The 16,341-nt window shown below is 46.9% G+C and overlaps 1 protein-coding gene across 1 annotated transcript in view; it reads left to right on the top strand.

Annotated features, from left to right (window-relative positions):
- Positions 1 to 16,341, top strand: part of LOC143429840 (uncharacterized) — a 68,062-nt gene that overhangs the window by 36,791 nt on the left and 14,930 nt on the right. The window contains exon 2 of the mRNA XM_076905652.1: positions 4,086 to 4,371. Coding sequence (XP_076761767.1) covers positions 4,086 to 4,371 — 286 coding nt within the window. The remainder of the gene's footprint in view (positions 1 to 4,085; positions 4,372 to 16,341) is intronic.

Genomic DNA, 16,341 nt, shown 5'->3' with positions numbered 1-16,341 from the left:
CGGTGACGGTGACGGTGACGACGACGACGGTGACGGTGACGGTGACGGTGACGGTGACGGTGACGGTGACGGTGACGGTGACGACGACGACGACGACGACGACAAGGACGAAGGAACAATAGAACGAACGAACGCGTACACGAGCAGGACGAAATTGAAGAGGAGGAAGGACCGGCTGCGAGACAGAAAGGGGGTAAGGTAGACGCGGTTTCCGGGAATCGTTTGGTATTCCAACGCTACCGCCACTCGCGGCACCTTCCTCGTTCAAACTGCGGACGGATTCCACCAGGACTTCGTCCAACAGCTCGGTACAGGGACGATCGGCTCTATAGCAGCGCCGCGAAGTGTGTCAGAATTGCAAATGGACAGCGCGGCACCCGACGAAACACAGGGATCAACGAGGGCTCAGGTAAGAGGGCGCGAATTCCACCGTGTAATTCTCTAAGATGGATTCGAGAACCGAGATCGAAGGAATTCGTGCGGTTCCGTTCCAGGTGGGGGGCTAATGGTCCCGTGGAAGGGTACGGGTAGAGCGACGCGCTCCGTCGACACTGAGAAAGGATCGTTCCAATTTTACGAGGGAGTCATTCCCTTTGTCCCACAAGGAAGGGGAGGGACCGTATCTTTTTCTAGGGCGTGTTTGTTTTACGACATGGAAGGATGAAACCTTTGTCACACCGGAAAATTTCCAGTTCCAGCTTTCGGCTCGGTAACAATAACAATTTTCGACCATACCGACGCACACGGTTGGGGCAACGATTACAAAGTCATAATGGACTAACATCAACGACGATCGCGCCACCCGTCCCTAAGGCGAGAGGCTAACGAATCTCTTAGCGAGTGGTTGCCGGTACGCGTTCCGAACGAATGATCCTCTGAAAAGAATGTTGAGGTTAACAGGCACGAGGCGCATCATCTCCAGGCTCGTAAACGCCAACACCTCGTAATTATAACGATACGTTTCGTTCGAAAACGTAACGAGGAAACCGAGGACGGAGAATGGAGGAGCCACGAGAGAAGCTCGTGGCTGCAACACTTCCAACACTCGTCGGCTCGTTACGGTGATAGCTAAGGATCGCAAATCAATCAAACCTATCCCGCAAGACCTTTCTCCGAACGAGTTAATTGACCGTTCAGTGACAGGGATCGTATTCTAGCCTCGTTCCGTTCCGATTTGTTAACTTGTAACTGTGCACACAACGGAAGATAGGTTACGTTCACTCACCGAGTTCAGACTGTCCCCGTCAAGCTTCTGGAGAACCTTGCACGATTTGGTTAGACGATTTGTTCTTGCTCACATTAATCTCGCCTGATTTTCCGGTTTAATTAATTGAGTGAACTGCCTTACGTAAAAACACACGTTCCTTGGAATACATAAACGCGATGCGAACTATGCGCTTTCGAACAAATACGAACAGGAATACGAGAAATTTTTCAAAACGTACATATACCGATCTGATCAAATGGCAGACACAGATGTTCGATTATTTCTTTCCGACGTATACATGGCGTAAATTAAAATTTTCCTCTGGCAATGCTATACAGATACATGTGCTCTAAAGCTGTTTCAACCGAGGAAAGAATAAAATATTCCTGAACCATAACGCCAGAGTAAAAAGGGTTCGCTGATGTGATGAAATTCAGAAGTGCAATACTTCTATACGCTGTGCACGTATCCAATAAAATTATTTTAAATGGCTATGAGCGCAATTTACGTGAACCACAGGGAAGGGATATATTATTCAGATTCATATATTATACTGCAATCTTCAAAGTAATATTCTCAGCGTGCGGCGCAGCGCGATCAAAATTCCACAGGAATTTATCCACTGGGCAAGTCTCGGGGCCGTGCGCTCCGAGGGTCGCGTTTTTCGAACGAGGCGTGATTGAAAGCGCCCGAAGCGTGGAATACGCGGCGATTCGTCGGAGACGCGTCACCGTGAGTATAATGGCTTATTAACAAAGCGTTGCCGAGGCGCGCGAGGAAGTGACAGAGCGAGTCTCTCAGGCTTTTCTCAGCCGAACGGTGAGGAGAGAAAAAGATCGTGAACAGCGAGTGCATCGGAGGAGGGAGATGAAATCCTGATGCCAGGGGTCCAGTCACGGGTTCCGTCGACGCCTTTGAGAGAAGGGTCTTGACACAACGGGGCTTTAATTACGCCGATATCACGGTAATTAAGCCGATCGATACGTCCCATTGTGCGAGGGCCGCGGGGCTCCATCGACGGTGAGGCCCATCCATAATCACGGTCATGGACCCCCTTCGTCCGGCACAAAAGCACCCCGGCCCATGGGACACTCCGGGATGCCCCGATCCGTTGCCTGTTACTTTTTTTTTTTTTATAGGGAAACCGCGTGAAAGCCGGGAACAAAAATTGACGCGATCCACCATATGATACGATTCGTTTAATTAAAACACGCGCAAAATGTAATCCCCTTTGAGTTGTTCGAGTTCGTGGTTGAATCTCGCCTCTTTGTGGCAAGACATCGTCGACGAATCGTCGGAGGTTCGGAGTAATGACACGACACGATCGAACGTGAAATTTCTAACCGTTTTGGATTAATTTAGCAACCCTTAGATCCGCACGAAAGTAAAACGAGGCGGGTTATTTGAAATTACTGCCACGATTTACTCGAGATTAATCCCGGTTCTTCGTTGCGTCGATCATTCCTTGCTATGATCATAGACAATTATCTCTAGCTGGGACGCGCACACGGGCTGTGACGAATATAAATATGCTCCTTTTAATTCCTCGTCGATGAAAGAAGTATATAGCATCGAGACTGGTATTTCTTCGACTCGAGGGAAATCGTGCGTGAAATTCGTGGCTCGGGGCGGCCACGGTCTTGTGCCATATAATCCGCTAGTCCTGATAATACTAACTAAAGCGTGCCCGCTTTTCGCTCGATCGGAAGATTGTCGATCTCCATTCGTTGCATTAATTGAGAAGAGACTGCGCTATAATCATCTGCACGATATTGTCCCATAATGCGCGTCAACTTGCGTATCCTACCGATTGAAATAAAATCCAGCTTCCAGATAATATGGCCGCTTGCACATCTAACTTTCGTCTTTCACTAGAGGCAACCCTGTGTCTCGATAATGTACAATAGCTTTCGAACACAGTGAGTTTTATGTTAAAGTATACGCCTTGATAATGATTTTTAAATACCCGATCTATTCAATCTTTATCCTTAAACGAATCAATAAAAAGAAGTTGCCTCGTATCCCCCCACGATTACGATCCATCGATAGGCATTCGAACGATGGAACGCATATAATATTTCGGATCGTGCACTATCACCATTCCTTTGTACGCTGCCCCAATTACACGGAATGCATCTAAGCCCAAGTTATTCGGTCGATGATGAACGCACGAACGCTTTGTCACTGTTTATCCGTCGCGTAAAACCTTCGAACCGGACGAGACTCGAGACGAAAGGATGAAGATTTGTTTGCGACCACCCGCACTGTTTTCTCTGTTTGTCGTAGGGGTTAGGGACAACCAAGAGTTCTCTGCAAACTGTTCTTCTTTCTCCCTCGTCCCGATTGTTTCGGAGAACGAATCGACCAGCCGAACGATACACATTTTACCTGCTATTTGCACCGGTGTTTCGCGAAACACGAACGGAAGTGGATCATCAGATTGTTCACCGCGATCTCCCGCTCTCCACCTTCCCGGACAGATGTACGTATATACCTCCTCCAATTTCGAAAAGTAATGTTTCCATCACAGCTTCATTATCCGTGTTTATCCGGAACTGCTCGCGTGATCCACCTTGGTAAAACAGAGTCGTTCTTTCGTGGCTTATATACGTTCGGAAATAATGACTACTTCCTGAATGGTTTCAGAGGGTGAGAGAGAGAGAGAGAGAGAGAGAGAGAGAGAGAGAGAGAGAGAGAAAGGGAGAGAGAGAGAGAGACAGACGGACAGACAGGCAGACAGACAAACAGAGAGACAGAGGGAGAGGTAATAATGTATACTCGAAAGATTCGTTCGATTGCACTGCAAATGGATATCTTTTTCTCGCGAGCGTTTCGTCATGATCATCGTCTTATAGCAGTGTATATCTATACTTTGCAGGTGACGGTCGCCAGCACGAGCACGCCAAGCACGAACACGGTTCATCCCAGCGTGAACGACATGGACTGGTTCGCCGGTGTGGCCGAGGAGGAACTGTTGTATTATACAGGCGTCGGAAACGACGTCGATTCACTTTGGGCTGTGATCGGGAGCTTCGTTCCACCGCCGCCTAGACCGCCTTATTTACCAGAGGAGGGTGTTACCACCGACGGACTTACCACCTGTGATTTGTGCTCGTGGGCGTGGAGGAACGACAGGCATTCTTTTTCTCTCGACGGCACTCTCGGTAAGCGCTACTGTCACCTTCGATTCCCTTTTCTCGTAAACTCCCCCTCACCGCAGACACGGCACGAATCCGTTTGCTGGAAGAAATTAAACATCATCTCCTTGATCGGGTCGAATCGAAAACGTTTCCTTGGATATTTTTCTTCGACGACGAATATTTGCAAGACGAGGTTTCTTGTATCCCTTTCAGGCTCCGTTCGTCCTTGTCAGCACTTCAACCAGACCTCTCTCGAAAAGGGTTGGGAAGTGGGTTGTTGGTAGCAATATTTAAGGAGCGCGTTATTCCTTCCGTACATACTCGAGCGCATTTGTGGCGTGTTGGCCGGGCAAACAGCTTTTCCAGTATACTTTAGAACACTTCAAGCGAAAAGCTTTGCTCCGTTGTTGGCGTGTTTGAGGAATTTTCGTCGAGGACGATGGGCCGGGCCAGCAGCATACTCTCACGCATTTTTGCGACCATTTATTACACGATGCAACGATACACAACGACTAAGGAAATGACGGCTATTATCGGTGTTCCAGCGTAGCAACGCGAGCGTGGTTCTTTTCTGTTCTTTTTTTTTTTGTACCCAAAAAAAGGGCGAAGCGATTTTATTACAACGAGACCTTCGCAGTCAATGGTTATGCAGCAGAGGATACAATCGCAATGCGGTTACAAACCGAACTGCTATTAGCAGCAAACGAGGTGAGCATCTCGAGTCAGCCTATTAGGATTTAATGTTGGATAATAGAGCGTTGGGATATGCATGCGCTCCTCGAAAGTAAATATTAAATAACCATGGAAGTGTTGACCATCTGGGTGTTCATAAAGTTTCGGGGGTGACCAAAAAAAATGTGCAATTACGGAGTACCTTCGTGCGGCCAACCACGTATAACGACGGCGTGGAACATTAACGTCACGTGTAGCCCGAAGCCGTTGACGATGTCATAATCGATAGAACGAAACTGGTCGAGACGCCAAAGGGAAACGAACACGCAAGGTGTACGCGTCTTTCAGCGTATGGGGTCCACGGGGTGAAAGGTCGGCGGTTGGGTTCACCATGGGAGGCCCGACGCGCGTTCGTGCCTGTAAAACTCTCACACGGTTCCTCCTCTCTCCCTCCCTCCTCCACAGCCCAACCCTCGCATTCGACTCGCGCTAATTCTCGTGACGGACAAATTAAGACGGATAATTCAAGAGTTCGCCCTCGCTTGGCCCGACCTCCACATCCGGTTGAGGCGTTTCGACCAATCAGAGGGTCGACGCGACCACTCCTATATGACTCTCCCTTCGGCGGTCGCATTTACAATCACATTTTCTTTCCCTAACGCTTTGGTTACCTTAGAAAATTTGATCGAAAAGCTGCGATGCGACAGAAATGCGAAGCTTTCTTTGATCATAAAACGAGTGAGAAGCGCAAGAACGCGATTCCAGTTTACAAACAATGTTCGAGGCTACTGGAACAAGTTCACTGTTGATATGGCATTCGGTTACATCAAGCACAACGATCGATTGAAATCGGATGTCAAAAGCATTAGGGCTAGGATGTAAACGAACCGAGCGGTCCGAGGGACCATCAAAATTTTATCGACCAGTGCTCGAGCAGCACTTAAAATTGAAATGAAACTGATTGAAAGAGGTTTTCGACGGAGGCCGTGCTGTACATTTGGTCGAAAGAATTCGCCCAATCAGAAAGCCCGCTCTCCCCTGGAGGACTGCGAGATTCGCACGTACCCGACCGAAACATGCATAGGTACATAACTTTCCGTAGCGTGGCAGGGTGCCCCACCTCTGTTCCGGGGCCCGGTTCGACGCAGCCGCCCTCCTCCTTGTTTCAGACCCTGCGGGTCCCATCGTTCCAGGCACGCATTATCGCCATTACCATGAATTCCAGCAGTTATTACGCCTCTGTTGCGCCGCCACAAAAATGGCGACCCGATGCATCCTACCGTGACAATTAACGCAGACCACGGTCATTTCGTTTTTCAGTCGTCTCTCGTACGATATTTATTCCACCTTCTGTCGACGCGGTGCATCGAGGAACCGTACGGCCCTTGGTGAACACCACGAGCGCTCGTAAATCCACGAAAGGTCGCCCGAAGGCTGCCGAACGAAATGTCGAACCAAATTACCCGCTGGTGGAAATTGAAACTTGTACACCACCGTCAAAAGAAGAGTGTCTCTCGAGAATGATGGATCACTAATAAAAATCCTTAACTCTTTCAACGTGAATACGGTACACGAGCGTTCGGATTGACGTTGCTTAGTTCCGAGATGCCGAATGATTACATGCGTTAGCACGGTGAACGATTTCTTCGAAACTAATAAATGGCATCGATTTCTTTTCATAGCATTGAGATGGTATCATCAACGTGACGAATATCACTAAAATCAGGATAATAAGATTCACGGCTGGATGCCGGTATCTCGGCCGAAACCACTGCAATTATTCCGCGAAAAAAGGGTGAGGTATACCGAGAGAAAGGCGGCCTCTCGAGGGGGTGGCGGGGGAGAGCTGTTTAAACCCCGCCGGCTCCGCGATGGGATAATCATCGCGTCACTTCGCATCTTCCGCGACGTAATAATTACGAGATCGCGCCTCCAACTCGAGCGTTGGTATTTGTGTACCTACGAGACCGCGAACTGGTGGCGTGGAGTTGCGTGAAGGACGAGAAGACGGAAAGCCGACAAAGGACGGACTTAATTCGAGCTCTCGAGTTTCTTTTCGAAGTTGGGTCTCGGGAGGCCGCGTGCGATTCCGCGTCAATTCATATGGCGAACGCGCGTTGTCCGCTTACGTATTCAAAAATCATCTCTTAAATCCGTTATCGCGTTCTTCTTTATTACTTCTGGAGCGCGAAACAATTTTTCAGAGCACCAGCCACGCGAGGTACATAATAATAAACATGGATTAATATTTCCCTTGACTCAAGAACTCTGTAAATTACTCCGGTGAGAATGACAGCAGCAATCACGAAACATCGCGGGGGACAATTAAATACGTATAGAACGTTCGGTGATTGGTTGTTCGGCCCGATACGACGCGTTCCCATCGTGGATCGCCGCCATGGATTTTAACCGATTTCAAAGACGGAACGAGATCCGAAGTGCCGACAAGAACGAAGACGCGCGGTAACGCGATGGTGAAACCTTACCTTTGTGTCGCGACAGCAATCTGCAGGAAGACGAAATCGCTCCTCGTGATACTCCATTTGGAACGCAACCGAACGTGTACGTAGAAATCGTCGAGCTAATCACGCGGTGCCGCTTGAAATGATCCACGCGGACTGCCAATTAGACGAGGATGTTGCAGCGCTGATTGTACTCTAGTACACGTTGAACGAGTCTTCTGGAGCGTGCAAAACCGCGGGACAACTTCATCCGCTGGGTGCGAGTGGTATTTATCGACGCGGCGAATGGTCGACACGGCGTGGTCTGGTTTAATCGGCCGCTCGTTAGGATATCCACAGCGTTTCGCGAAAGCACGCCCGTCTCCTCGCCTGAGTCATCCTTTTAATTCGCGTTACGCGCCCCCGGCTACGTATATTCGTATTGGGCCGATGTTATCTCGCGTTGCGTATGCCATACATATACATATATGCCTGGGCTCGGGATACTTAACGAGGTCCCTTCTCGTTGCTCGTCCCATCAGCAGTTCTCTTTGAATGCTGCGCCATCACGCCCTTTGGTTCGTCTCTCCCACTCTTCTCATTGAAATTACGTTTGATTATATTTACAGCTACCGTTATACATTTTCTAAAGTATATTTATAATACACATTTCGACCATTTTAATGTCGATGTTCTCCAATCTCCAGAGGAAAACGAAAATTATGTGTAACAATGGCAACATTTTCACGCACTTTAGTTTCAAGGAAAACTACTCATCAAGGTAAATCCTTAAAAAACTTTCTTCAAATTTCATCTTTGAAAATTTCGACACTGTATGTTTCAACGATAGATTATCAATTAACTTTTCACTCCTTGAACTCCACTACTCGGTCAATCGATTGAAGTGTAAGCGAGTCTGACCGCAGCGACTTCGTTTTTGCGCAAACAAGTTTGAACAATAAATCGTGCTGGGGAGAGGGCCGAGAAAGACTTCCGTTTAATTGAGCCCCGCATCTAATCGAGGAATCCGTTGGTCGTCGCGGTCCTTTTCCACCCGTGGCCACGGCGTCGCATGTTCGGCCCGTCGAGGAAAAAACGAGGAACAGGCTGGTTCGCGCCCGCAAAGTGCGAGCACCAGAAGGATGCAAACGAGAGTGGGTCCCCTTTCGTGCGACCGCACAATTTTCAGGACGTCCCCTCTCGGGCGCACCGCACTTTTATATGCTCCTTCCCCGGAGCCGCGTACTTTTAATCTTAGAGGCAATCTCGCCCACGTAGATTTATTGGCAGCGGTTCCATCCGCGCTGCAGGACTACCGTGCGCTTCTGCGCGGAGCCAGTCTCCTCCAACCGCTGCCCTTTAATTGCGTGCACCCCGATTTCGCTTACAGTTAATCCGCACTGACCGCCGAGGAATTGTTCTCCGCACATCGCAGAAATAAAGGAACGCGACGTTTTAGGTAAAAAGGGTTTACGTTTCGATATCGAGGCAAATAAAGTTTATTACTCCCGCTGGGGAATTTATTACTCCTAGCTTACGAAATCTATTAGTCAGCAGAGCGTATCGGAGTTTATAAAGAGACTTGAGACGTCGAGAACAAGGCCGTCCCGATAGCGGCAACGCGAACGTGTCATTTCCCTAACTAACGAATAAAAAGTGTGCAACCTGCTGTCCAGCAGGTGACGCGGGAACGATAAAAAAATTGCGAAATTATATTTGCATGATAAATTGAAACAGATCAAATTAATTAACCGCGTCGAGTGTTAACAGCATACAAACAAACGGCTCATAGATACGCTCGAATGAATCATTAATCCGCGTAAAAGCGATCGCGCTGCAACGACCTGTTCAGTGTCGTGTATGAAATGCGTGGATCGGTAAATGCAGCGTCGATACAGCCACTGACATAATCAGATCGTGTATCATCGTAGCCAAGGACTAATTTCTCGGGCGACGTGTTATCAAATCATACCAAGATAGGCATTGCTATGAATTATACATATAATAGTACACGATAACCGGGACACGTTAATTATCATATCCGAGTAGCTGAGCGTTCGTTAAGCATGAGAACAGTGCGCGACGCTCGTAATTCTTAACAGTCACTGGACCAAACAAAAGCGTTCAGCTAATGATCCCTTTCATGCGAAGAATTACGTGCTTGAAAAGTGGCCGCAGAAAGTTTGTAATTTTCAGATTACGTGCAACTAACAAGTCCATTATTGCATTCAAACAAATGAACTTTTCAAGATATTAGATGTGACGCGTTTACTACTCACTACTTTAACGATGATTTCCATACTCTTTATGTAGAATCCTTGCACGATTGCTGCGAATAAATAATACGCAATTGAGGTTTGGCGATTATCCTCGAAAGTTATTCCTGGCTTCTAGCCAACGACCGCAGGTGCGTCTTTCAGGTTATCTACTCTCTCGCGATAATAGCACACCGCTATACGCGTTTATATTATATTTACGTCGATAGCACTTAACGCAGAAGAGGCTTTCCAAAGAAGTTGTAACTTTAACGCGCAACTATCGGATAGATAGCAAAAGCAGCTCGAAATGTTATATGCAAATTCCACTCGACATTCGAGCTTCGAGGAAGCACTAACTATGCTCGGTGATACTACACAAGTAATAAGTAGCGCTTAGCGAGTTACGACCCTTTAAACCCCTGCCCTTCGACTTAATTTCAAGCGTCGGAATAGTCGTTCCTCGAAGACAACGTTATTTCCAACGCTTTTCTTGAAAACGCAGGTGTCTCCGTCCGAATGGCTGCAACGGCCATTCCACCGAACCGATAATAGAGCGCCGCGGATACTTAAAAGTTCTCACGAGGATCGCACTTAACAAGCTTTCTTTCCGCTCGTATCCCTCTGGCTACGACGATATCGACACACCGACCTACGCGATTCACCAGCGGAATTTCAGGTAATTAAGATTACAAGCTGCGTCGATTATCCGGAGACAGGCTGTCGCGTGTTTCCCGACTGGCCAGCATGGTCCTCTCTGCGTCCCTTATCTTCGCCACTTACCGAACTATGCTGCACTTGGCCGTGTTATCTCGCAAACACGGACCATCCTCCCGGTTCCGGAAACATCCACGGTCCACGTGTATGCACACGTATATTGTTTCTCTCCTCCTTTCTCTCTCTCTCTCTCTCTCTCTCTCTCTCTCCTCTTTTTCTCACTTTCCTCCTAAATAATTTTCGTCCCACTGACACGCACACGTGTGAACATCTTCGCGCGTGTACACATCCACACGGATCGTTTAAGATTTCCCGCCATTGGAGGGATAGCCGAGAAGTAGCCTTCGTTATTTATCACTCGTTTTTTCGCTTATCTTGTTTCACGCGACGGACGCGCTCACGAAGAGGAGAAAGAGTTGTTAACAGCCGAGGTTGTATCGCTACATTAGAAGCGATAGAAATACCACCGCGTCCGCGGCAAATCGACGGGACAGCTCGCTCAGATCGGTTCCTCCGAATGGTAGCGATCTACTCTTCCTTTTCTCGCCTGTAATCTACGTTTGCCTGACCAATTATCGTCGATTCGAGTGTGTTTTTCTATACGTTCCTTCTCTTACTAATACACCCACGGTCACAAACGGTTCACCTGTACTCGGTACAGTGGTACGTATATCATATATATGATATACTGATAGGTTTTTTTGAATACCTTGTATATCTTTTAATTCCTGTTTTTAAATTCATCGTCGTTTCTGATATTGAATAGAAAGAAAAATATTGACGTAGTTCGCAGTAATGTACTTCCAACTTGAACAATGGCATTTTCAGGAGCAGTTGTCGGTTTGTTCCGAGTTTTCTTCGCTCGTTATGAAATTGGAATAACACGCGGAAACGGGCCGTCAAACGACACAGCCACCGAGACAATGAAGCCATCAAGCTATAATTGCCGTTCCAGTAGCTACCAGCGGTCGTGTTCGTCAGAAACGATAATACCCTCTTTGTTTTTGTTCCGGCCTCTTTCCGTGCAACTATTGTCGATTACGCTCGACTCTCCACGAACGGGAAGAAGTACCTCTGCGTCGACTAGGACGAGGTAAGCCTCTCCACTCGACTCTATCCGTACAGTTTTACTGGACGCCAACACGAGGAACTGGCGTTGACGTCTGCCAACTAGCTCGTCGCTGATCCCATCATGGGTTCACGTACAGTCGACGTCGAGTGTGAATGAGTCCGTTAACTGGATGTCGGATCGCGTGGTCTCGAGGAATCATTTTTTAGAAAACGTTCAGTAAAACCCTCTTCCTCCTTTGGAACTTTCGACACCGGTCGTTCGAACCGGCTGGAAGCAAACATTCGTGGGATCCAATCGAAATCGTCGAATGTATTACGCTAAGTTTCAGATGCGACGTATTTCTTATTTTTATTTGCAAACTGCCTCGATGATTGGAGAGACTGTTATGTTGAACGGCAAACATGATACTTCTAATGTCGATTTTACCCAGACGGGTAGACATCGATAGATGACATCGACCCATGCGATATTTGCTGACTTATTCGATAACTCATAATGGTGACAACCTCAGTACCATTGACATCGCGTTGAAACGAATAGATGAAAACGATAAACGTGTCTCTTTGACCTTCTTCTTATTCCAGAGTTAGATATTTAACTTCCTCCGTACATACTTCCTCTATTATTGCAGTACATCTACGCAGATTATTCTGCATAATCCTTCGAAATTTTACACTTGTAGAAACTGCAGTCATTTCTAAGCATAAATACACATAAGGAATCCCACGCCAAGTTCTTCGAACGAATGATGAGAATAAAGGAAAACTGTGCGTTCAATGACAGATTGTGGCGCACAGCGGTCGTTCTGAATCGAAAATAACACAGGAACTGGCCGCCTTCATTCTTGATTCTAAACGGAGCAACGCTTTCATCCGTCCGGTGCGTTCACTGTCAATTCGGCTGTCTCCTTGGCCACACCTTCGCAGGCAGACAGACAGAGTCGAAGCGTGTGGAAATAGCGAGACGTCCCAGTGAACTTCAGATGAGATGACGGATAAATCTCGACCGATCGATCGTTCATCTAGTGATGGATCTGTTCTCGGTTTTTCTTTCATTCCGTTTCTCTGCTCTCCACCCCTGGTTTCGCGCGTATTGTACACCTCGGATACATTTTCAATCACGATCTACGAACGATGGCGCCGGACAGCTTTATCTCGATTACAAGTTGCGAGATATGGCAATAGAGTCGGCTGTGAAAGCAATATAATTCTATCGCAGCCGGTCCAGATGGATAATGACCGCGTTACGATACAGTAATGCTGCCATTAATGCGCGCGGTGATTGTAGATTAATATGATTTAACGGAGCGTGCAGTTACTTAGTTACTCCGCCTCGAGCACAAAGTCGAGAGATTCTTCACTTTCTTGTCCGCCTACCTCTTGTAAAATTCCTAGCATTATCGTAAACTTGACCATCTATGAGTTACACCGATCTCGATAACATTTCGAACTCGTTGGCATAATATTAAGAATCCGTGAAATTCATGCTGGCTTAATCGCCGATGGCAATTGTCCGTTAAATGAGTAATCCGGTTTTCGTTTCCTCGAAAACGTCGAACAATGACTGATCGTCGCGAAACTCGAATGCAAACATGGGGCTCTCATCATCCCGTCCTCGATTAACTCGTCCGAGCGCGTCGGGGGTAGCGGCCGACACAGCGAGATGATATACGTGTCGTTAATGTAACTGTTACATCATGGATCGTTTGAAGAAAGTCTGGTACGTGAATTACGATGTGTCCCGTCTCGGGTAAGCGTGACCGCCCTGATACCGCAGGGTGCAATCGTGTGGGAATCGGTGACTCCTAATTTCTCGAAATGCCTACCGGTTCGGCTGTATTGTTGCTAGTATTATCAAACCGCTGTGAAAGCGGCGCTATAAACACCCAAGTTAATGGTTTCGTCTCGGAGCAAACGGGATGCATTTCGGTAATTAACTTCGTCACGTTCGAGCATTCTTTACGCGTTCCTCGTTTAACCCGCCCTTTGAGTGGTCACTAAAACAGCCAGACGTCGGAGAAACGTTCATTGGTTTTTACGAGTTAAACTGGCTGTCGCTGTTGTAAATGGTTTGGAGGTACAAGCTTTTAAATTCGTCTTGGGATTTAATAATAATCACTGCACTTTACATATTCCATTTCGTTGTTAATGACAGCAATGGAACTAAAAAGAAATTCTCAAAACGGTCCATGAATGGTGTTCAATATATTATACAATATAACGATTCTTAAAACCGTATCGAAGTAAATTTACGTCCTACGAATTGAAGCAGAGAAAATACCAATGACGATAAAAGACGCGGGAATAGGAAGGCTGGACGTGGCCTGAGCAACAGGGTCGTATTAGAGTATCGTAAACCGCGAAACAAAATGGACGACGCGAAGGGTAGGCACAAAGGAAAGCAAACCGACGGAACTACAATTTTTCTGATCGTCGTGAAACTATCGTCGTAAATCCTAAGAAACATTCGTCAGTCGTTTTCAGAACACGATCTATTTACACGGGCGTTTAGGAGCTGAACATCGGGTTTAAATATCTTTTGACAACCAAATAGCCGGATACACGATGGTGGCTACTAGGGAGACATCCCTGGAGACTCTTTGGACATTCTTGCACTGCCGGCCACGAACCGCTGGAGCTCGTAAACGGCCGAGTGAAAGTGATTTGCCGTCGAGACGTGTATTTCTTTTTTAATCGTGCCTGTCCATCTCGAAAAATTCGATCGTAAATAAAGAACTAATTGAATTCCATAACGACAGCGTAAAAAACAAAGCTGTTCCGTCAGAGCCAATTAACTTATATGGACTAATTCCGTTTCTTTTATTATTACTTTAGCCGATGTTACAGCACGTGAAAAGAAAAGTAGAGGAAAAGAATAAAATTAGAGTTGATTTTATACATATTTTGGAAATTTAAATAACTTAAATTGCTTAAAGTGTACGTGATCGATTGAGCCGGATCTGTAAGGAGGGCTTCATGAATCAACCATTCCTGGAAATAATGCTAACCGCATCGCTATTGAGACATTAAGATCTGCGGTTGCTTAATTGCTTAGGTATATACTTGCGGTTCCCATGATTTATCCTGCGCGACTGTCTTCAGCTGGTAGCAGTAACCGTGGTAACCAATGAGGATAAAGTCGTGAATATATAATGAAATGGACGAAGCCGCAAGTATATTGAGCCATCACGTAGACGAGCCGTCTGATTGAACGACACTCTTAAAATCCTCGGCCGCGCGCGTCTTTTATTTACGGCCGTTCTTTCCCACTAATTTCTTGAATAATCGGACAAAATTTAGTGTCACCTTTTAAGGCGTGCTGCCTGTAAGCGCTGTAGCACGATGATCAAACGTATCTCGTTAACAAGATCCCTCAACCATTTTTTTCGGACGAGTATATGATGTTTCCCCGGACTTTTTAATCGAACTGGCATCAATTTCAAACTTTACGGAAAAATCGCTTCCTTCTAAAACCACACGATTAAACTAGAAAAAACATATACCATCCAATGTAATATTTCTTCGATCCGTTTTTCTACCGAGAAAAAGAGAGTTACTACGACCTGTGGCACAGAGTGGTATCTTGTGACCACTAGTTCCAAGCTGAAAGTTTTCAAAGAGCAGAGCTATGAGACGATCAGGGGACTTTTGCTTTCCTTACAAAAGAGTTCGCAGACGATTGTTACGGACAAGAATGATATCTAAATTAATCTAAAGGCAGCCAATCTAACATCCTTTTCCTCTTACTAAAACTTGTAATTTCAATATCGTAGAAGACGAAAAAAATGGCGCCTAAGATTAGAGGAAGGCGGGAAATCCTTCAATCGGATGGAACGAGTTGATCAGATATAAGAAAAAAAGAGAGCTTATCCGCTTCCCATTCCTTGAACGGGCGAGCGCAAACTCGCCAATTTCCACATTCACAAAGCGCGCGATTAACCGTAAAAGCGTGAAAAGGATCGCGAGTGGTGGTAGAGTGGGGCTAGATGGAAAGCATGACGCAGTGCTGAGATAAGAGCGGCACGTAGGCGCGAAAGAAGGCCAACCGTGGATGATGGTCGGGGATTTCGCCTGCGGAGCCGAATACCGAGGTCGATTTTAAAATTTTCGCGGTGACGGACGACGGCTCAATTATCACCAGCCACCTCGCATGTGACCGCACATGCGCAGAACGCGTAATCGTGTGTGCGTATAACGTGTGCGACCGCAAAAAAGGATACTGCCAGGAGAAGCCAATGTGGATGCCTTGGAGCGAAGAGCGGCCCCCTTCACTCTTCCCGGATAAATTATTGTTAATGTTAATGACATATTTAGCGGTGGTACCGAGAAGCAGCGGCCTATCGGTCGGTATAATTTGCCAATTCGAGGGAAGCCTGAACGTCTCTGTCGGTCACCCTCGCCGCGCCTGTCCCGTCTCTCATTCTTTCATAAACAGACGGATTTTGCTTGGTCGTTTTCTCGGTGGATCTTATTTTTTTGCGGTGCTTCCTCTTCGTCCGGTTTGCATGTCGCTCGTGTCGCTCTTGTTGGGTCCTTTGAGGGTGATTAAGTTGGCGAACCGGAGGCGTCCAGGGCATTTAGAAAATCGCGAATCGAGAGGCATGTTGAGAGCAATTGTCGCTTCGTGGTCTTTGTTTGCAAGATGACACGGCCGATTAAACGCTCGGATGGAGAGAAATTTTTAACGAGCCGAGGGACGTGGCGTCGTTCACGAATCGTCCGTGGATGATTTTAATACGTGAGTGCGTGGTTACGCTCGTTGGAACACGCTTTCCTTGCGTTATTTAAACTGTATATCCACAAGGAGTTTTCAAAATATCCATCGTGCGTTTGCATCA

This window comes from Xylocopa sonorina, chromosome 12 (assembly GCF_050948175.1).
Source record: "Xylocopa sonorina isolate GNS202 chromosome 12, iyXylSono1_principal, whole genome shotgun sequence".
Classification (NCBI taxonomy): domain Eukaryota; kingdom Metazoa; phylum Arthropoda; class Insecta; order Hymenoptera; family Apidae; genus Xylocopa; species Xylocopa sonorina.
The sequence above is the reverse complement of the archived record's forward strand: the minus strand, read 5'-3'. Positions and strand labels throughout refer to the sequence as shown.